At 43.3% G+C, this 20,652-nt stretch overlaps 1 protein-coding gene across 2 annotated transcripts; it reads right to left on the bottom strand.

Moving 5' to 3' along the window:
* Window positions 1–7,261: 7,261 nt before the first annotated feature.
* Window positions 7,262–18,196, bottom strand: EIF2S2 (eukaryotic translation initiation factor 2 subunit beta). Of its 2 annotated transcripts, XM_074920323.1 has the most exons (9): window positions 18,048–18,196; window positions 13,864–14,044; window positions 12,833–12,936; window positions 11,587–11,722; window positions 11,163–11,263; window positions 10,579–10,727; window positions 9,604–9,660; window positions 8,480–8,565; window positions 7,262–7,745 (listed from the first exon to the last, which is right to left on the bottom strand). In XM_074920323.1, the coding sequence occupies exons 1-9, from the start codon at window positions 18,060–18,062 to the stop codon at window positions 7,570–7,572; spliced, it is 1,005 nt and encodes a 334-aa protein (XP_074776424.1). In that variant the 5' UTR covers window positions 18,063–18,196; the 3' UTR covers window positions 7,262–7,569. The 2 variants fall into 2 exon arrangements, with proteins under 2 accessions (XP_074776424.1, XP_074776425.1); XM_074920324.1 differs by lacking the exon at window positions 9,604–9,660.
* Between the last annotated feature and the right edge of the window lie 2,456 nt (window positions 18,197–20,652).

Here is a 20,652-nt window from a genome sequence, read left to right as displayed (position 1 = left end):
GAGACCATTTTTCCACACTGTAATTTTTGCTGTGGGATCATTTTTCAGTCCAAGACAGATCTCTGCTCCTTTCTTACCAAATAAAAAATAATTGCATTGGCAAACAAGCAGTAAGGCTCCCTGCCCTTCCAGCCACCAAGCCTGGACATATGAGAGAGTCCTGTGTCCTCCCAGACCTCAGCCAGGAATTATCCTAATAGGATGGGATTTGCATTTAGATATCCAGCTTACACCTTTGCTATCCATCACTATTGGTTGTGTATGGAGAATGTCTGCCTTGGAAAACTGCTAAACACATAGCAGGGACCAACTCCAAGAGTCTGCTGAACTTGAGCCAGTAAAGAAACTGTTAAGAACATGACAGTGCAGGGGATATGCAAAGAGCAGCTCAACCTAGAGATGGAAAAAACCTGCTCACACCCTTATTCATATCAATATAAAACACACAGACAGCACCAGTGAAAAGAGTACATACAGTCTAATCACTTCTGTACTTCAGAAGACAAGGACTGGCCACAGTGATGGTTTGGCAGAGCACTCGACGGGAATGCAGAGGGATGGGCTGTTGCTCTGGGCTGTGTTAGTTTCTACCTCTGTCTCATTCCCATCATCTGCTCCTCACAGCACTCCCCTCTGCCCTTCTGCTGGTTTCTTGTCTCCTTTTAAGCATCCTTTCAACCCACAAGGCTGTGGATATAAAAGACCCACTGTGAATATCATACTCTTCTGGAAAACATTCAACGTGTAAGAGGCAAAGCACAGTGCACCGGGCATTACAACCCAAATTAGAAAGGTTAATCTCATATGCATAATCACCTTTTTAACAGCAGAGCTCTCAAACAACACTATTTCAAGATAGCAGGAATACTAACCCAAACCATTGTCTCTGCACACACAAATAGATTATTTTTCTGATTGCATTTCATAGGTTTTTTCTCTATGGCATTTGCATACTTGCCCAATCTTCACCCTTTGTTATTTCTATGCATTTTTAATCTTATTTTTCATTACCTACATATTTCCTTTCTATCTTCAAATACCCTTCAACCTTCACAGCAAAAGCGCTCTCTGCTGCACGGGACGAGTGCAGCTCCATCGCTGCAGCAGCAGGACCACCACGGTGGCAGCAGGAGCTGCGTGGGCTGGGGCTGCAGAGGGGATGTTAGCCCAGGCAGGAGGGGCTCAGAGCCACATCAATGCAAACACTCCCAGTGTTTGCTTGGAGTTTCCTTCTGCTGGGTGATCCTGAGCCATCTGAGGAGAGGACAGCTCTGGCAGCACAGCTGGGACATCCGCTCCTGATCTTCACCCTGTGCTCCCCTCCTTACTGCTCGGAAGATCCCCTTCGTATCCACACATGTCAAAGCATCCTCCCTCCTGATTCTGACCAGCTCAGAAGACACCTCTGTGACTGCAGCATCTCCACGAGACGCAGACAGGGCTCCAGCCCCAGCACACTCCTTATTCAAGCCCAAGTATGTTCTTGGTCAGGGGCAGGATTTAATGGCCACCTCCCTCATCCAGAACAAAGTGTAGAGGGAAACAATGTGCTTCAGCACACAACTTAAATGAATTTGAGAAAAGTAGAGTAAGGAATTAAAAACAAACTGTCATGTACAAAAAAAAACTTGAGACCACACGGCCAGCCCCAAGCAGCCTCTCACTAACAGGGAAACATCAGTGGCAACCACAGCCTCAAACTTAAATAATCACTTCAAGAGAGCCCAAGAGATCTTTGCACAGCTCCTTCAGAAGAAAAAAAGAAATGCAATCCTCCCTGATGGCTGGGACTTGTAGAACAACCCATTGTTTGAGGGTGTCAGAAAGTGTGGAAACAATGCAGCAAAGAAAAACATTTTAAGCTTCATTTCAGATGAGCTCACATTTCCCAGAACTTACTTTTTCATGTTTGTGATGGAAAAAAATGTTATTATGGGGCTGAACAAAACCAGCACAAGGCCTGCAGCAGGCTTTGAGGACCACGAGCAGTATAGAAAGGCATTTCAGCCCACTGAACTAAACTGAAAAAAACTGAAAAGATTTACTTGCCTTTTGTGCCTTATTTTCAAAATGAATCACATCTAGCTCTCCTTGTAATGAAGGCAATAAAATTCCCTTTCCTTTTCCTTTTTTAATGAAAATGAATACAGTCAAAAGAGGACTGTAAGAGCACATTAGAAACACCAAGATCCAGCCATGTCACCTATCGCTGTTGACAGTTAGGGCACAAGCATGTTTTGTCATCAAAGTCACTCAGTCCTCCCCAGGTACAGTGTTTTCACATGGAAGAAATAAATACACAAACCCCATGGGATAATTACCTAAAGCAAGGCTGGGGGGAGAAACAAAGTTTTTAAAACAAATTTGTTTTTTAATACAGAATACCTGTGATCCCAGAGACCCACTATGAAAGGATGCAACAGGCTGAAGGAGGTACCACACATTTCTGCTGGATATTCAGCAGAAAAATTATTAATAACGCAGATGTAAAGTTATAACTGTTTTATTTCAGAAATACGCAGTTGTTTGCAATACGCAAGAAGGAAAATGGGTGAACACCAGTCTTACACAGTGAGGAATGAACCTGGCCTTACAGTCACAGACAGAAGGGAAGTGAGAAGGTATTTTTCTTTCTGCAAGGAAAAGCCAATTCCTCATGTTTAGCAGACAGCATGCTTCCAGGGCGAGCTTAAATTTCTACTCAGTCTAAGGAAGTATGGTTGCTCCCTTGGCTTGTGACAGAGACTAACAGCACTTACATATACAGAATATGTAAGAATGTATCGTGTATATACATATATGATACCTATGTGGATATGTGTATCTTTGATGTGTATGATGTATCTTCATCTATGGTGAAACACCTACAATAAAAGCACAGTCTCCCCTCTAAAAACTGAGACTGGCTGAATGGCCTCTGGAGCCACTTCTGTGTCTTCATTATTGACTACAGAAGAGCTGAAAAAACTGAATTTCTTAGCCAAGGGACTGGAGCCAGGTGAGGTCCCTTCAAGCCAAAGGCTTTTATGGGTGAGATAGCACATGTTAAAGATCAGCAAGAGCCCCTGAACCTGTTTCTCTTTAGGATTCCACAATTTCCAAGTGACATCTTCCTCCAAAAACCTTTTTTCCTCCTCCTGCCATGAGATCATGTAAGCAGCTTATCAGAATCAGAACAACTTTTCTTCTCCATCAGCTCTGCATGTGAAGGCACACTGAGGGAAAGGACACATGGAGCTGCATTCCCTTCTCTGCCATAGGGCTGTTTATTCAAAACTCTTATCTATTAGCCCAAATTAGAGCCATTTAAGAAGAGTTTTCCCAAGGTTACAGACACCTGAGACTAGAGCAAACCATGGCTTAGGTTAACTGCCAAAATGCCCCTATACATGCAGAAAGCAGAATATGAGGTAGAGTTATACAGGTCCAACCTAACCTTGGCCAATACCCATGAACATCACGAGCATCCAAACATCTGCAGACTTTAGCCACAGGCCTGCTTTGCACTGCTAGAAAAGCCTGACAGAGGCTTTCATCAGGACAGGCTTGTCCTGGTACCTGATCACTATCTCCAACCCAGGTGTTTCTGGCCCTTTTCCTCCAAGGACACCAAACTGCCCATTTTCCCATCATTTCAGTCCTTCATGCTTCTAGGGAAGAGTGAGCTTAGTGGCTGGAAAAACACCATAGTTCACAAGACGGCTCAGAAGCAGGATAATTGAACCCAGATTTACCATCCAGGGTTACAGCACAGTCCATCCAAACCGACATCCTGCCTCTGGCAGGGGCCAGAAACAGGTTGCTCAGGGGAAGCACCTACACTGAGCAGCCAGGGTGCAAACCCACACATTGCAAAGGCAATGCTTGTCAACAGAAAGCTACAGAAAATTGTATTTTGCAGATCAGGCAACATGGGACTAACCCTTACTATGACAAAAACAACTTAAAAATAGAAAAGCAAGCAATTATTTTGGAAGCTGGTGTGGCTTTGCAGTTTGTTGTCCGTACAGGCTGAAGCTGAACTGGCAATTCTTGTGCAGCTGCTGTTTTCTGTTAAACATCTGTGTTCAATTATTTCTCAAAGCTTGGCCTCTCCCTTGCTTGGATACTCATCTGTTAGTCTGGTTATCTGGAATAAACCTCTAGGAGAAAACTGAGCAGAGGGCCAGAACAGATAGCCAGAGAAACAGTATTTAAAAGATTAAAAGGTAAATTCTAATGAATCTTAGCTACCAGTATCACACTCAACTTCGTATTCTCTTGACTTTCAGTTCTCCTGCTGTTTCTATTTCTGTACCTCCTCCACTAGATACCATCACGCACACTTTCGCCCGGCTACAGCAGAACATCCCATGCAATTCGTGACAAATCTCGTTCTGTTTTCAGCAGGAGCAGCAGCTTTGAAAGTCTGTTTTTTCTTCTCTTTGCTTACAATCTTAGGTGACCAAGCTTCCCTGTCAAAGGGGCCCACAACTGACACAAACCAGGGATTTTTGGGTGTGGTGTACACCTGGAGGCCACAGTGCATGATGACCCATGCACAGAACTAACCAGAAATCCCCCACTCTCCATGGAGATGCTGCTGCAATGCTGCTTCTTTATAACATTTCTGTTCATGAAAATACTACTGCTTTGAGTAAAACCTTGCTCTGCCCAGAAGTTTCCATTAAGAGTTTAATCTCACTTATTTCCATAATAGTTAACCATTGACTATTTCAGCAGAACAGAACCACACCACCTCAAAGGTAGATGATGCTGCTGCACCTATACTACACTAGGGAACTAGATTGTTTTCATTTTACTGGTTACTTCGGTGACCTGAACAAGGTCACCTAACCCTGAGTTCTAACCCTGGAAAATAAAAGCATTTACCTGGCAAAAGCAGGTTATAAAGAGATTATTCTTCTTAGGATATCTGCAAATTTCAGGCTGACAGCAACATGACTTCTGTATAGCTCTCCTAGGACCTCCAGTGACAAGTCTCAAAAGATTTTGTCTGCTTGGTTTTTTTGCATGTTCTGGGCTGAAAGATGTGTTGCATCATTACTGCTGGGAAGGAACAGACCTGCAACAGCTCAGATTGCTTCACTAAGGTTTAAGAGAACGCTGGGCATGGCAGGAGCCCCAGAGAGGAGCAACCCAGCTGCATCACTACTTTTTGGTAGCTCCCAGCCTCCTCCCCAACCCATTCAAACAAGGATCCCATTCTGCTCTACAGCCTTTCAGTACATAAAAAAAAAAAAAAAAATCTCACTCCCACATCTCCATAGTTTAGCCGAGAATAAAACATGGACAAACACAGTTCTGTTTGCCTCTGAACACATGCCTGCATGCAGGCCCCAGGCAAAGCTACCACCCTAATCTGTTAAGAGCTCCATCTTTAAGCTACTTCTTACATTCCTCTTAAGTCCAAAACTCTTACTTTTTTGGGTCTGCAAAACACATGGCTGCACTTCAAACTTACATCAGCCTTACAAGGAGCAAGAGGCATTTATATTCATACATTTGTGGTAGACTACAGTTTTTGAATGGACACTGGAAGAAGGTGTTTTTTAAAAAACAAATGAAAATCAAGTATCTGCTCCTGAAAACAGAAGACACTTCATGCATCAGTGAGGCTATTCCACAGGTAAAATCTGAACCTACAGCTCAGGATGTTTCACTCAAATATTAGTCATCAAAATCAATGCCTTCAGGATTTCATGCACGAACACAAAATACATCTATAAAATAGACCTATAAAGCTCTCCTGTGAGCCAGGAGAGCTCACAGATGATGCATTTGAACAATAATTTCTTAACTTGATCTTTTTGATCCAAATATACTGAAGTCAAACTCTGTATTTAATGCACTAAAACACAGCAGCAGCTCAAGGGTATACTGCATGATTTTTTTAAAACCATGTTAAAAGGTACTTGACACAGGAAAATGTAAGCATTTAAAAACAGAAAGATTCACTGTTCTTCAGCTATTTCAGTGTCTCCCAACAGCAAGTCACTGAAACAAAAAGGCAACTAGCAGTTCTCCAAAAAGTTTTACTTCCAACAGGAGAATGCGTATTTGCTAGAGAAAAAAAAACAAGAATACAACAATAATGTTACAAGAGGCACTGATCCTGGCTTTATTCACTTAAAGATACATCCAACATTTGTTATAGCTCACTTGAAATCCAAAATGCTTTTAAGAAACCAACCATAAAACCTTATTTTTGCCTTACAGTGCTGTCAAGTTTTCAAATAGCAAGTTAGTGACTTCCCAGCAAGACTGCATTCTGCATTTACATACAAAGATTAAAACTTGTTATGAACCCTTCAGTTTCTGACATTTGATGAAATGCATTCAGAATGACCACCATTTTCTCTGGGGAGGCTACTCTGCTTACCTGCATGGATGGGTGCCCTGGGTCCTGAGCCACTACACCTTACCCTGACCCTGTGCCATTCTGGTGATTCAACGAGAACTGTCCCTCCTCACCATGCTCCAGAGGGATTTCACTCCCCCTTTGTACTTGGCAGATGTAACAAAGCTTTTACAGCACTAGAAAAACTAGTTAGGACAGCACTATGCATGTCCCCTAGAGATTACCCATACTGACTGCTAGCAGAGAGAGTGCACGTTATGATCAAGAAGCATAATGTGTTAATTTGGAACTCAAACTACTTGGCAGGATCTTCTGTAAATTCAAGATTTATATAAGACACCGTGTTGCAGCCATCATATAATGACATTACTCATATCCTTAATTTTTTTTTTTCCTCTCCTCTTTTTTGCTGCATTTAGTTAGATACTTTTTAAAGTGGTGAAGAGTGCAGGACTTTTAGAAATAGAAAATTTCTCTATTAGAAATTGCAAAATTTAGTATTATGACACTACGAAAGCTTACAGTACAATTTATCAATTCTATATTAAAACTCAGCATCCATATGGTGTCTGAACTATCTCAGAGCTACATTCTGCCTAATTAAGCAGTATCAACGTGACCTGATGTCACTTTCTGTGCAGAATACATTCCCATATTAACATGGCTATAAGAGCCTGAGTAGTTCTCATGTTGGTATATTATCCCCATGACCTTGTGACTGGTTTCTCTGTTTAACGATAGCCTAACTAAAAATAAGCTTGTTATGTAAAAGCAAAATAACCTTTTTCTTAAGTTTTATTCTGGGTCTTGGACATAGTTCAGTGACATGATCTGCAGAATAACATGCCAACCATTCCCATCAGCTGTTTGAAAAAGAGAAAACTGAAGGAAAAAGCCAAATCGAAGACACTCACTGTTATAGTATCTTTAATTTATCTCGTGTTTTACAGAAGTCTGAATGGATTAAAAAGCACCTCCTTTCCCATCACGTTCCTTACAGTTGGTAAAATATATTCAATGAGCAAATGTATGTGAACAGCTTGAGGATCTGCATCTTGCAAGGATTTCACAGACCAATCAATCAAGAGCCAAATTTCTTGTCGTTTTTACAATCTTGTTTTAATACAATGGTAAATCCACTCCGATTGTAAACCTGTCCAGTCATATCTCCCCAGAACACTTTGCAAAATCCAGTGTTGATTAGCAAACTAGTTAGCTTTGGCACGGAGCTGTGCTCTCTTGCCTGTGACAGCCTGGAAACCAGTTTTGATGCTGGCGACGGAGCAGCGAGAGTGGCAGGTCTCACACTGCAAGAAATATAATCTGGTGTCCTTCTGTAGGATTGTGTCTGGTGACCGACACGTATGACAGGTGACATACTCCTCTGCAGAAAAGAAATTAAGTCACACTTAAAAGATAATGCATTATCAGCTGATAAGACACCACTTCTTCAGCCTTCAGTTTAAAAGTTACCTTGTTAGATGCCTTTGAACAACCTTTCAACTCAGAAGTGGCTTACCATGAAAACCACAGAGGTTGACGCGATCTAAAAATTCCCCCTAGTTCCCAGGTTTCATATGGTGCATCATACACTGACACTGTTTTTTTAAAAAAAAAAACAGTAACCACCAGTTAAGACTTCCCACTGTGTTCCATAACATCCTCTGCTGAAACAGCATTCACAGATGTCAGCAGCTCTCGTACGGACACAGCACTAAAGCAGTGGGTTTTGTTACATATAATCTGTGAACCCTTTGGCCACCAGCGCACGCTCTCTTAATTAATGTGTACAACAGACTTTAAAATTTACAATTACTGTTATTTTCCATAGTCCTCAAAGCCACAAAATAAAAGTCAGATGAAAAAGCAGCAATTCTCAAATGCTCTTACTGTTTTCCTTGGTATGTTTTAGTGCCTGGCCAGATTACAACCTCTGTGCTTATTTATAAACACAGTAGAAACACCTGTACTTGCATTATTTCATTATAAAGCTGCAGCAAAGTTGTAGCTTCTTAGCACAGAATCTCCACAGCATGCACACACATGGGCCATACATGGGCACTGGGCATCAAAAGGGGTTTGAGAGAAATCTGTAGTGGAAGAGGGAGTTAAACTTACTGATATATCTTCTCAAGACGTTTTCTATCTGTTTTTGCTGGAATCTTCCTTTGATTACAAGCTGGTTGTTACCATCTATTGAGCCACTAATTTAAAAGAAAAATTAGTTCAGTATTTGATTTGCAGAAGATGCCAAGCATTAAAACCAGTCAGGAACATGAAGCGAGATAATGACGCATTCTTCTAGATAAGAGTAAGCCAGAATTACTTTGTGGAAAAGAGTGCAAAATTCTGAAGGTGCTTGAAAACCTACAGGTAGTTTTGCCACGCATAACCCTCACTACAGTCAACTCCACCAGGAACCAGGCTCAGTTACACTACCCCACCAGAAGAACTTTACAGAATTGAGAATCGACACCTGCTTCTCTCACAGAAGTGACCAAGACAACTCCCCAGTAAGGTGTAGTATGACTAATAAGATCCTCTTCTAGTCATTCTGATGTATTAAATTGATTGGTTTTCACATCATGGTTTCTAAGTTTTTAAGCTGTCTGGAGCTGAAGAGATTCCGAAGCCTAATCAAATGGGCATTTGTTATATACACATTGCAATTAAGACTCCTTGATCTCTGTGTCTACACACAGCAACACTGTAGTCTCTAACAGAGTAATGAAGAGACAACCAGAAAGTACACTACCACAGCACAAGATCTTTGATAAGAAACATATAAAACAACACTGATTCTATGCTAAGACAGGTGGATTTACCTGCAGCACTAGCCAGAATAACTCGCTACAGGCCCACAAGACTCACCATGAGGCAGCCAGGCATTCCCTCTTCCCTAGCTGCCTATCATCTGCCTCAAGGTGATGTGAGCCACAGCACCATCGTCATCGACTGCAACAAACAGCTCTGCTGTCAGAGCATCTTTTAAGAAAGGTTCCAAACAGGATATCCAAACCCTTATCCAGGCTGTTCCCTAGGATTTATAGTTTCAGTTCCTCTTCTGCAAGATGGCATTGCTTCAATCACCCAGCACAGCATCTAAGTGCAGGGAAGGAGAGCCTGATGTTCAAGCACGTGTATACAGATGTAAACCCAAGAATTTTATTTTTGATCAGATGTCAACTATGCTGCCATTGCTTCCTACATGCATAAGCACAGAGATAGCCCAGTAGCCTTACCTTGTACCCAATTCTGCCAACAAAAATGCCAGAAGATGTTTTGGCTGACGATGTAATCTAAAAATAAGAGTAAGGATATGTTTAACCTCCCTCCTTCAGAGAAATTTGATCGTTATACAGGACTGGCAGGCTAACATGATCCTAAATTACTAAGTTTAAAAGGGGGCAGTGCCAGAGGGTGTGCACCAAAGAGCAGGGCAGACAATGACTGAGGACACAAGAACACTGAAAAGTCCACAAAGACACCCCACAACCTCCCCCAAACCAAACTCACAATTACAATAACTACTGAAAAAATAACTTTTTTATCTGAGATTTTCCATTCCTATTCTCCCATCCCCCCTGCCATTCCCTGAAAAAAGTGTTACTAGTTACCATTAAAAATTCACTACCCAGATCCTCAGTATGATTTCATCAGGACTGGTTTCTGGCACACTTAAACAAATCAGACACGCATTCCCAGAAGTGCCCACAAAGAATAGAACTACCTTCACAAGAAATAATTAAGACATAGAAAGCACTGCAGAAAATCATGGGAAAAAAAAAACCAAAACGTATTCCATACCATTTACCAAGAGAATAGTATTTGCAGCCAGGTCAAATTAGAAAGCACTTTCCCCACACTCCCACCCCAAGACTTGCAAATAAGTATCACTGGTGACCCAACTACAGAGTTTATAGAAGCCAGTGAACTCACAAAATCAATTGGTTTAGTTTCAGTCCATGCAGCCCATGGAGCAAGCCTGCTATTTCCATAATTTAAGCATAACATAATAAATTATCTCAATAAATCATCTCCATAAATATCTTCTTACAGAGAGATGTAGAGGAAGTGTGCAGTATGACTAGAATGAAAAGCTTTCAGTTTGTTTCTGGCTAGTCCTTTACCAGGAAACATGCATCCAACACAACAGCCAACAGCACAGAAAAACACATTCATCTGCTATTTCAGGGAAATCTTAAGAGTAAACTTACAATTTGCAGATATCTGTAAAGTTGACAAAAGATGTTTTCTTGGTCCCTACTCTTACAACTTGTGGAGGCTTCATGACAAATTTTCGTTTTTCTCCAGCTACCATATCTGGATTTTTTTCCCGCATGATGTTAAATACTCTGTTGAGCAACTGTGAAAAAAAGGGATTCACATCTACATGAATATCTTGAATTTCTCAAGCAAAGTACATCACTTCTAAAAAGCCTGAAACAGTGTTCACAATGAATACTAGACTGTCTTTGCCCATCAGCATTTCCCCATATGCTTTTGAACACACACTTAAATGTTCTGATAAATGCAAAATAAATTATTTCCTCAAAGGTTTACTTCATAATCTACAATACTTCAGTCTACCTGCAGAGGCGCTAATATTATCCTAATATTACCCTATATGAAAGTTAACTGTGGTAAAAGATGTGCTTTCTGTTATTTTTCTGTTTACAAGCTTCTGACTAGAAGTCCCTTAATTTTAAGTTAGAAATAAGAACACAGGAGCATAAGGTCCTCCTCTACTGATGCACATCAACCTGGAAAAATATTTTTTAAAAAGTCTTTTGAACATTACCTCGTCATACGTGTAGTCCCTTTCTGAGCCTGCCCACGCAGGTCCTGACTGAAGGCTAAAAGAAATTCCATCATCTTTTTTGCTATCTTCATCCTCAAAAGCTGTGAAGAAATTTGTTTGGGATTCATTAAGAAAAAAAACCAACATTCTTTAACCTCATGCTGACACCATTTCTAAAAAGTACCTCAAAGAACATTCCACTAAGATGCAAACACAAGTCTTCTCTGTCTGCCTAGAAGGGACACCAGCACTTACGGCAAATTTATACAGTGCTTTTATAGGACATTTTTCTGATAAACAGTGTAGTGGTAAAGGTAACAAAAGGAATTTTGAAACAAAAAAGGCACTCGAACAGAACTTATTCACCTACAACATGGGATACTTTTCACTGTCAATGTCTCATTGAGCTAGATTATCCTTTTACCTTCATCCTTCTCCATTATCTCATCTTCATCTGGAAACTTCACATTCTTCTTTTTCTTTTTTTTATTGCCCAGCATGATATCAAGGTCATCTTCAGGTTCTACTGCCTCTGGCACATCTCCTTCAATTTTCAAGTCCTGCAAAGAAATAAGACCATAGTTTACAGTATTAAATACAAACCTCCATTATACATCATCAGAAATAGTAATAGTAGTACACTATACTAGATGAATACTAGTAATATCCATCACAATCCTGAAATGTAACAGATAAAAATGGAACTAAAGTATGTTGAAGACAGCACTTCACTACACCATAATTGTTATATGAGAAGCATATACAATGACGTACATGCATCTAACAGTGCAGTCTTGTATTAAAACTTACTTTATACTATTTTCTTTGGAACAGTTGATTTTGTATTAAGTAATTCAGGCAAAAAATCTTCTGGTCTAAACTTCTGGCTGGTCAAGAACAAGGTCACACTATACTCACCTAAAGGCATCAGCCATTTTAGGGCAAAAGGGAACAGAACACGCTACTTGCCAGACAATAAGGTAAGGCAAAACTGTTCTATGTGCAGCCAGTTCAATTTTTTTAATCACAATTCTGCACGTGTGGAGCAAGCATTTTGCCTGTCTAGGGCAAATCAGAGGGACATCTTCTTTCCCAAGAGGCAGAATCTAAAGAAGAGGTTTACATGTGACACTTCTCTGTCCTCTTGCTCTCTGGGCTTGCCAGTTACAGACATGTGATACAAAACCAAGACTTGGAATAAAACTTGAGAAGCATAAAAATATCTTGTACACCTTCTGGAACACAGAACAGTAGCCAATCATTCTGGAAGAAAACACCAGAATAAAAAGAGATTTCTTAGCAGATATATACCCTTTATTTGAAGTGCTGGCCTTTAGAGGACTATTCTGTGCATGGCTTCTAACATCCATTTACTTCTCTCACCCCAAAAGACAATTAACCTTGATGCTAGTCAACCCCCACTACAGATTGCAGAACTACTTGTCCTTGTGCCAATCGTCAGATTTTTTTTCTGTTCTGGGCAAAGAGCCCTGCAGAAGCAACATGTTCGGCAGAATCTACTATATATGAAAGACACAGTGAAACATAAGTTTCATTATTAACTGCACTAAGACACAATGACAGACTCGAAGCAACTCCTGCACTGCCAATCCCCAGAAAATGAAAGGAAGAAAATTTTTCAGCTATAGACAAGATGCAGTTATGCAAACCTTTACACCTTCTTCTGCTTCATCTATATCAAATATCTTTTTTGTTTTTTTCTTCTTTTTCTTTTGATTGAAGAAGTTTAAATCATCCAGGTCATCTGTTGCATCTAAAAAACAAAGGATTGCCAAAATAAGTGCAATAACTATAGAAACAGTTTAGACATCAAGGTTTCTAATATACATCCAATTCTTCAAAACATTACAGTAAGACATAAGCAATTATCTATAGCCCCTACAGATATCCTTCAGGTTTTAAAGAAATCATTCCCCTCTACCCCCAAGTACCTCAGTACTATTTTACAGTTTCTGCATCTTCTAACTGCATTTCCTTAAGTGCTTAATCTCTCTGCTGTACAAATGAAACAAGCCACTTCTGTCATTATAGTAGAGATCCTTGAAAAAAAATGAAAACAAAACTGTAGGAGGAAAGTATAGTTTCTTTGGTCTACTGCAGGAGCCAATTATATCAACATAACTGGATTTAAGCTCACAGCATTCCCTGAATCAGGTCACCTTGAAATGACATTGTCCTCAATTTAAAAAGTAAGGTTACATACACAATCACAAGCTTATTTCCTGAAGGATTCCAAAGAACGCTCTAGTTATCACACTCACAGTTGTCCAAAAACTAGAAACCCTTTTAACCATATTTGTTAGCACACTCTTGCTTAATTGTTCAAATGAAAACCAGCCATAATTGTGTTGTTATTGTAACAACTGCATGTTGAAGACACAGAACTTTCTGTTAACTATTTAAGGGATTCTCTTTTCATCATCTAACACAAAACACTCTGCATCAGGAACGTGGAATTTATGTAAGCCACTGGTAGCTTGCTGGATGTCTGTGAACATAATTTCAAGCAGGAGGGAAATAAGCCCTCCAAACAGGCAGCAGACTATTTACTCACAAGCCTCTACACAAACCTGAGCCCCAGCATTACAGACTGTGATGCCAAATTCTTGAAATAGGGCTTGTAGGCTGAAAATACTGAAGAGAATACCTTTGAGAGTTTATCTACATGGATTCACTTTACCTTTCTTCCTGCTGTCTTCTTCGTCTGCTTCAACATCTTTGTCTTCTGTTGGCTCTGGTTCAACTTCTTTTGTTTCTGACTGCTGAGTCTCTTCTGCTTGTGTATCCCCTCCTTCTTCATCCAACATAAAGGGCTTCTTCTTTTTCTTCTTCTTCTTGCTCATAGTGGGATCGAAAATCATCTGTAAAAGTCAAGAATTCCTTAGGAGTGTAATAATCACCTACCATTTAACACTTATAACACCTTTAAGTTTCTCTCAACATTCCTTCAATTACACAAACTGTTCCTTGGCTTCAATCTCAACTAGGGATTTTTCTAGATCTGTGACAACGTAATACAGTGATTTCCTAGGCTTCTTTAAAAACACAACAGATCTTGCCCGAAGGCATAACTGATGTGACCAATTAGAAGAGATCAGAACACTGCTTGACAGTTTAGAGCTTCTGCTACTTTTCCTGCCACAGTCCAACTTTCCTGCCATCTATGTATTAGTTCAGCTGAAAATATATTAAAGCCATGCATCTTTGACAGCCTAGCTACCAGCTGCTTCTCCATTTTATTATCCTTATGGATTCAGATTCTGAAGTAAGACTATGCAAAGCACTCACTGAACTACTCAGCACCAGAAAAAAATTTAAGCACACCTATACCAGAGAGCCTGATTACATGTCAGTTACACTTCGTACTTCCATGTGAGATATTTTAATTTCCAGATTTATTAAAAGGTGAGATTTACCAACAACTCTATTGACAAGAATGCTCTGGACTATGGAGAGACCCAGAAGGGGCTGGTAATACAGCAACTCTCAACACTGTGAAGGAGCAAAGGTCTCATCCTTTTCTCCCACAGGTGGGAGACAATCTTAGACACCAAGTGATTAAAAGCTGTTAATGAATTCTATTACCAGTGAATAAGCTGAATTCACCTAGTCTGACTGTGAAGAAGGCACTAACCTCAGGACTCACTTCCAATCATCTACAGATGTGAGCTATTTTAACACATGAGCTCTTCAGTTTTCCAACACAGGAATGCTTCTTACTTTTTTCACTAAAGATGCAAGTTGGACATCACAGCTCTTGGTCAGTTTTGTTACATACATCTGGCCATAGTTTCACACTGTATTTAATACATCAGACAATTTTAGACACTTAACGAGACTCTTTCTCCAGTTTTTCTTATCTAGTAATTGAAGAATGTTCTCACAAATAGTTAAAATTCCACATTATGAATACCCTCACTCACCGCTTCATCAAAGGAGCGGTTCTCCCAACTTCTTGTTTTATTAAACCCTGCAAGTTCGGCACTCTCCCTTCCCCCTGAAGCAATCTTTTCCTCACACTTCTCATTCTCCTACACATGATATTTTTGTGATAGTCTTCCAACTTTCTGGAACATACATGTTTCATAAAAGCTCTATTGAAAGGCAACAAGCCACATATATGGGTGTCTGAAGCACAGCACCACACAAGTGTCCACACACATGGGATGCTGAAGCTTAAGGCTTTCAAACTGCTGAAGGGTGTCTTTAGTTGTACACACTACATTAGAACGATTTTCAGAAAAGCTCTTTCAGAGGGCTTCCCTCTAATGCTTCGACACACGTATGAATCATGCTCCTGTAATGCACAGTGATCAAAGAATGTGCACAACCGGTTACACCGTCTGCTGGCTTCCTCTCGTAACCTCCAGTCTGATGAAACAGAAGGAAAGCTGCCTGCATCGGCAAAAGTCCACAGCTTTGGGAACAAGCACACGAACACCATTTTCAAGATCATGACTCATTTCAGTGAAGAAGCTTTGTAAGACTCTGAAGAGTTTTCTATCTTCTCACATTATTAAGCAAACAAGACTATGCTTAGATCAAATGTAGTAATTTCCAAGAAGGAACCAGCCCACTTGCCCCAAATCACTCTTCTGTTTGTGAAGAAAAAGACTTCTTTCATCCTGAACCACCATAAAGCACATCTTGTGTCTACAAGAGACAGAATGTATCTTCGGTGGTATCACCTGAACTGCACAACGACAACTGGACACGGGAGACTGTTCAAGGCCAGCTACTTAGTTTTAACACTGAAAAAACAAAGCACTGCTCCATCTGGTCACATCAAGCCAAACTTCTGCAAACCTAAGACTTAGTCACAACATGGTAACTGCTCTCAGGAAGCTAATATCAAAGTTCCACAACCTGAGGAGAAGATCTATGCCTGAAATATTTTGATCATCAAGGGCTTCAACAAAAACTAAGCAGGAGTCTTAGGTCACACACATTTTAACAAATCACGATTTAAACCTGATAACCAGGCTGTTCTGTGTTTTCCCTTCTGAGCCAGACATTTCAGAAATTTCTTCATTCTTCTTCACTGTTCAGTGTATTTGATTAGTCAAAGCATTATGACACCATTTAAGCACTGAAAAAATACAAAGTTGCAGGCCCTCTACTGAAACCCCCAGCCCAAATACAGCAAACCCTATGTTTTTCCTGTGTAGAAATGGTTATGATTTTCCATTCTGTTTCTGCTCTCAGAGCCAAATTCCCATACAGGGTTTTCCCTTCTGCAGACCACACAGTTTTCTCTCACATCCAGCTCCATCTACGTACTCCTTATTTCAAAGACCTACACAGTCAAAATCCCAACTTGCAGAAAAAAAAAAAAATGAGCAAGAACGTGGGGGGGGGGGGGGGAATTTGAAAAAAAATAATTAAAGCCTCATAATCAAGATGTAACTCTCAAGACAGAAGCCAACATTATTCTAAGCTGCTGTGACAGTGGCAAATGCTGGAGATTCTAAGAGAGGTCACAAATAAATACCATTTCTTTAGTCTGAATAAACACAGGCATGTCTACAAAGCAGACAGCAACTCAGTACTAATAAAGTTATAGTTCAGGTATCCTTACACTACACTGAGCTAGTGTCTACAATGGAGTGCAAAATTATCAAGACCAATTTGCACGTAAGCACTCTATCTGCTCAAAACACAGCACTCTCCAATATAATATACTGGTGCTTCATAAAACTACAGGGCGGGAAGAACTTTTAGATACCGAGTAAGATTACATATATATATAGCTGGATTTTTAACAGAGCAAATTGGTGTTAACAGACTGCTTCCCCCTGCCAGTAGGGCCCGCGTTGCCTCTGCTGTGCCACACTTCTGGGCACCATGTACTTGTTTCTACCAGGGAGTTTCATTTTGTATGCAACTCTGAAAATTTTAAGCTACAGTCCAACGTGCCAAAACAAAGTTTTGTAACATCTATACAGGCTTAAGGTGCAAATTTGTCTTCATGTGTCTTCGTCCTCCTCAACTTCATAGGATCGTTGACTTTAAAAAGTTTCACCAACTTAACATCCAGAGCAAACTATGACTTCTACCAACCAGGCACAGAGAAGTTCTGGAAGGCACGTGTGCTCACTCGCTCCCACACATACACCAGCCACAGTTCAACTGTGGTATCTGCCACCTTTTTTATTCCGTCAAGTCTGCTACACAGAGCAATCGAGAGATGTAACTTTACTACATCAGACATTCCTGATATCACCTCAGTGTCTGAACAAATGCATTACGCAAGAAAAATAATTTTAGTGACACTTCAACTGCATACAAACCGGAAAACTCCAGATGAACTGCTCTGTGACCACCTGAGACAGAAAGCACCTGATACAAGAGGAAGGTAAATGAACTGACTAAAGGCTCCGTATCGCTAGTTCCGGAGAGTGAATACGATGGAGAAGGGGTGGCGGGGGGAAGCGGCCTCCCTCCCCGGCCCTGCCTCTGCCGGCGGAACACGGGGAGCTCCAGGCGAGCTCCGGGCCTTCCCCCAGCAATACGCGGGGCCAGACGGGACTCCGCAGCGCGCAGAGGCCGGGACGGCTCCCGGGGAAGGCGCCGGCCCCCCAGTCGGCCCGGTCCGGCCTCCGCCCACCGCACCGTGAGGCGGCCGCAGCCTCCCCCCACGCTGCTCGGGGACGGCGGCGAGCGGGGCAGCGGCCGGCGGAGCCGCGGGACTTACGCACCGCCGCCCGCCCCAGCAGCCGGGCGCCGGCTCTGCCCCAGGGCGGAGGCCGCGCTCGCCGCCCGGCGCAGGCCTCAGGCCCGAGCTCCCACATGGCGGCGGCGGCGCCGGCCGCGGCGCAGGCCTCGAGCCCCGCTCCCCCGGGGGCGGCGGCCGCCGGGTCTCACCTCGTCGCCCGACATGGCTGCGGCGCGGGAAGCGGGCGGAGCGGCGAGCCCTCAGGGACCGGAGCTCTGCGGGACAGGACGCGACCCGCCGACGCCCGCCGCGCTCGCCTCTTGCATCAGCACTCCCCTCCCCCGCGCCGCCGCGCGCCCCCGCGCCTGCGCAACCGCCACGCGCCTGCGCAACCGCCGCGCGCCCGCCGGGAGTTGTCGTTCCCGGGGCCGCGCCTGCGCCCGCGGCGGCCGAGCGGGAGGCGGCGGCCTCGCCCCGCCCCGCAGCCCCGGGCTGGCCCGGGCGGCCCCGTCCGCGCTCGTTCCGCTGCGGAGGGGGCGGCGGAGGGCGGCAGAACCTCCGCGGGCTCAGGGCTCCGTGCCTAGAGGTGCCCTCGGTGCGCGCAGGGCGCCTCCTCCCGGGGTTTTTGGGCCCCGGAGAATAGAGCGTCTTTCCCAGGCTTAGTGCACACAAAAGCCTGAAGGGAATAGGAGGAATAAACTGCATAGGAGGGTTTACACTGCAACAGGGGAGGGTCAGGCTGGGCATGAGGAGAAAATGTTTCCCAGACAGAGTGGTCAGAGAGTGGAACAGGCTGCCCAGGGAGGGGGGAGTCCCCATCCCTGGGGGGGTTTAAGGGCCGTTTGGATGAGCTGTGGGGGATGTGGGGTAGGGGAGAACTTTGCAGAGTCGGGCTGAGGGTTGGACTCGATGATCCTGAGGGGCTTTTCCAATCTGAATGATTCTGGGATTCTGTGAATACGTACCAGAGAATGAAAGGGTGGAGGCACAGTCGGGTGCTTGCTCTGGTCAAAGTAACGAATAAATTCAATGCTTCTTTGTCCATCATTAAAAAAGCAGACCTTGCTTCCCCAGAGTCATCGGCTCCTTGGTGTAGGAAAGGGCTTCCAGAGAGCATCTGCTCCAACCTGCTTGCTCACGCAGAGTCAGCTAGAACAGGTTGCTCAGGACCTAGTCCTGCTGGGTTTTGAGTAGCTCCACAGATGGGGCACCACGACCTCTCTGGGCAACCTGTTGCACCGTCTTCACAATAAAAATGTTTTTTCTATGTTTAAGTAGAATTTCCTGTATTTCAATCCATGCCTGTTGCCCCTTGTCCTGTCGCCCAGAAGAATCTGGCTCTGTCTTGTTTACCCCCCCAGTACACACATTGAACATAGCCCACCAGCCCTTCTCTTGTATAGGTTTAACAGTCCAGGCTCTCTCAGCTTCTCATACATCAGATGCTCCAGTCCCTTAGTCCTTCTTCCTCATTTCATTTCCCTAATAGAACCATAGAATGGGTTGGGCTGGAAGGGACCTTAAAGATCATCTACTTCCACTCCCCCTGCCATGGGCAGGGACACCTTCCACTAGCCCAGGTTGCCCAAAGCCCCGTCCAGCCTGGCCTTGAACCCTTCCAGGGAGGGGGCAGCCACAGCTTTGCGGGAGAGCTGAGCACGGACACGACCAATGTGATCAAGCAATGCCCGTTTATTACGACTAATTCAGCCCTTTTATAATGTTCTCCCACACACGTGAGTAACATGCAGTACAAGTCCTCAAGACTGGACAGTTAACCTAGCCCGCGCTTTAAACCTTCTTATGATTGGATAAAAAGTGCCACATCAGCCGTGCCAGGCTTCCTGCCTTGTGGAACTTCCTCTTCCGTCCCAACCCCTGCCGGGGGTTGTTTGTCTCCTCGAGTTTCTCCCCCCTCATTCAGGGTCACATCCTTATCGCATTCTTGCTCGGCTGAGGCTCTCATCAGTCTTGTTCTCACGCAGGATTGCTCACATGTCCATTCTCTCGCAGAAATCCCTCTAGAACCCCAACACAGCTTCTGTGGGCAACCTGTGCCAGGGCCTCACCACCCTCATTGTAAAAAATTTCTTCCTTATATCTAATGTAAATCTCCCATCTTCCAGTTTAAAACCATTACCCCTCGTACTTTCACAACAGGCCCTGCTAAAAAGTTTATCCCCACCTTTCTTATAAGCCCCCTTTCAGCCCTGGGAGGCCGCTCTAAGCTCTCCCTGGAGCTTTCTCTTCTCCAGCTGAACCCCCCCAACTCTCTCAGCCTGTCCTCACAGGGGGGTGCTCCAGCCCCCCGACCATCTTTGTGGCCTCCTCTGAACCCACTCGAGCAGGTCTGTGTCCTTCTAATGTTGGTGCCCCCAGAGCTGGAGCCAGCACTGCAGGGGGGGTCTCTCTCTTGTGGTCCATCCACTCAAGAGGTGTGGGAAGAGAGTTTGCCAGTGAAGACCAAGGCAAAAAAGTTGTTGAGTACCTCAGCCTTCTTCTTGTCTGTTGTTACTGGTTTTCCAGTCTCATTTATCAAGAGGGGTACACTTTCTTTGACCTTCCTTTTCTGGCCAACATACCTGTAGAAGCCCTTCTTGTTCTTTGCATCCCTTTCCAAGTTAAGCTCCAGTTGCACCTTGGCCTTCCTGACCCCATCTCTACACAACCAGGCAGTGTTCCTACACACTTCCCAGGATACCTGTGGCTATTCTTTGGAGACAGCTCTTCACACTCGATCCATTTCTTGACATAGAGGGGATGTCTCTCTGCCCCTCCTTCCTTGCCTGTCCCTTCTAAACAGCCTGTAGTCAT

This window comes from Athene noctua, chromosome 16 (genome assembly GCF_965140245.1).
Source record: "Athene noctua chromosome 16, bAthNoc1.hap1.1, whole genome shotgun sequence".
Lineage (NCBI taxonomy): Eukaryota > Metazoa > Chordata > Aves > Strigiformes > Strigidae > Athene > Athene noctua.
The sequence above is the reverse complement of the archived record's forward strand: the minus strand, read 5'-3'. Positions and strand labels throughout refer to the sequence as shown.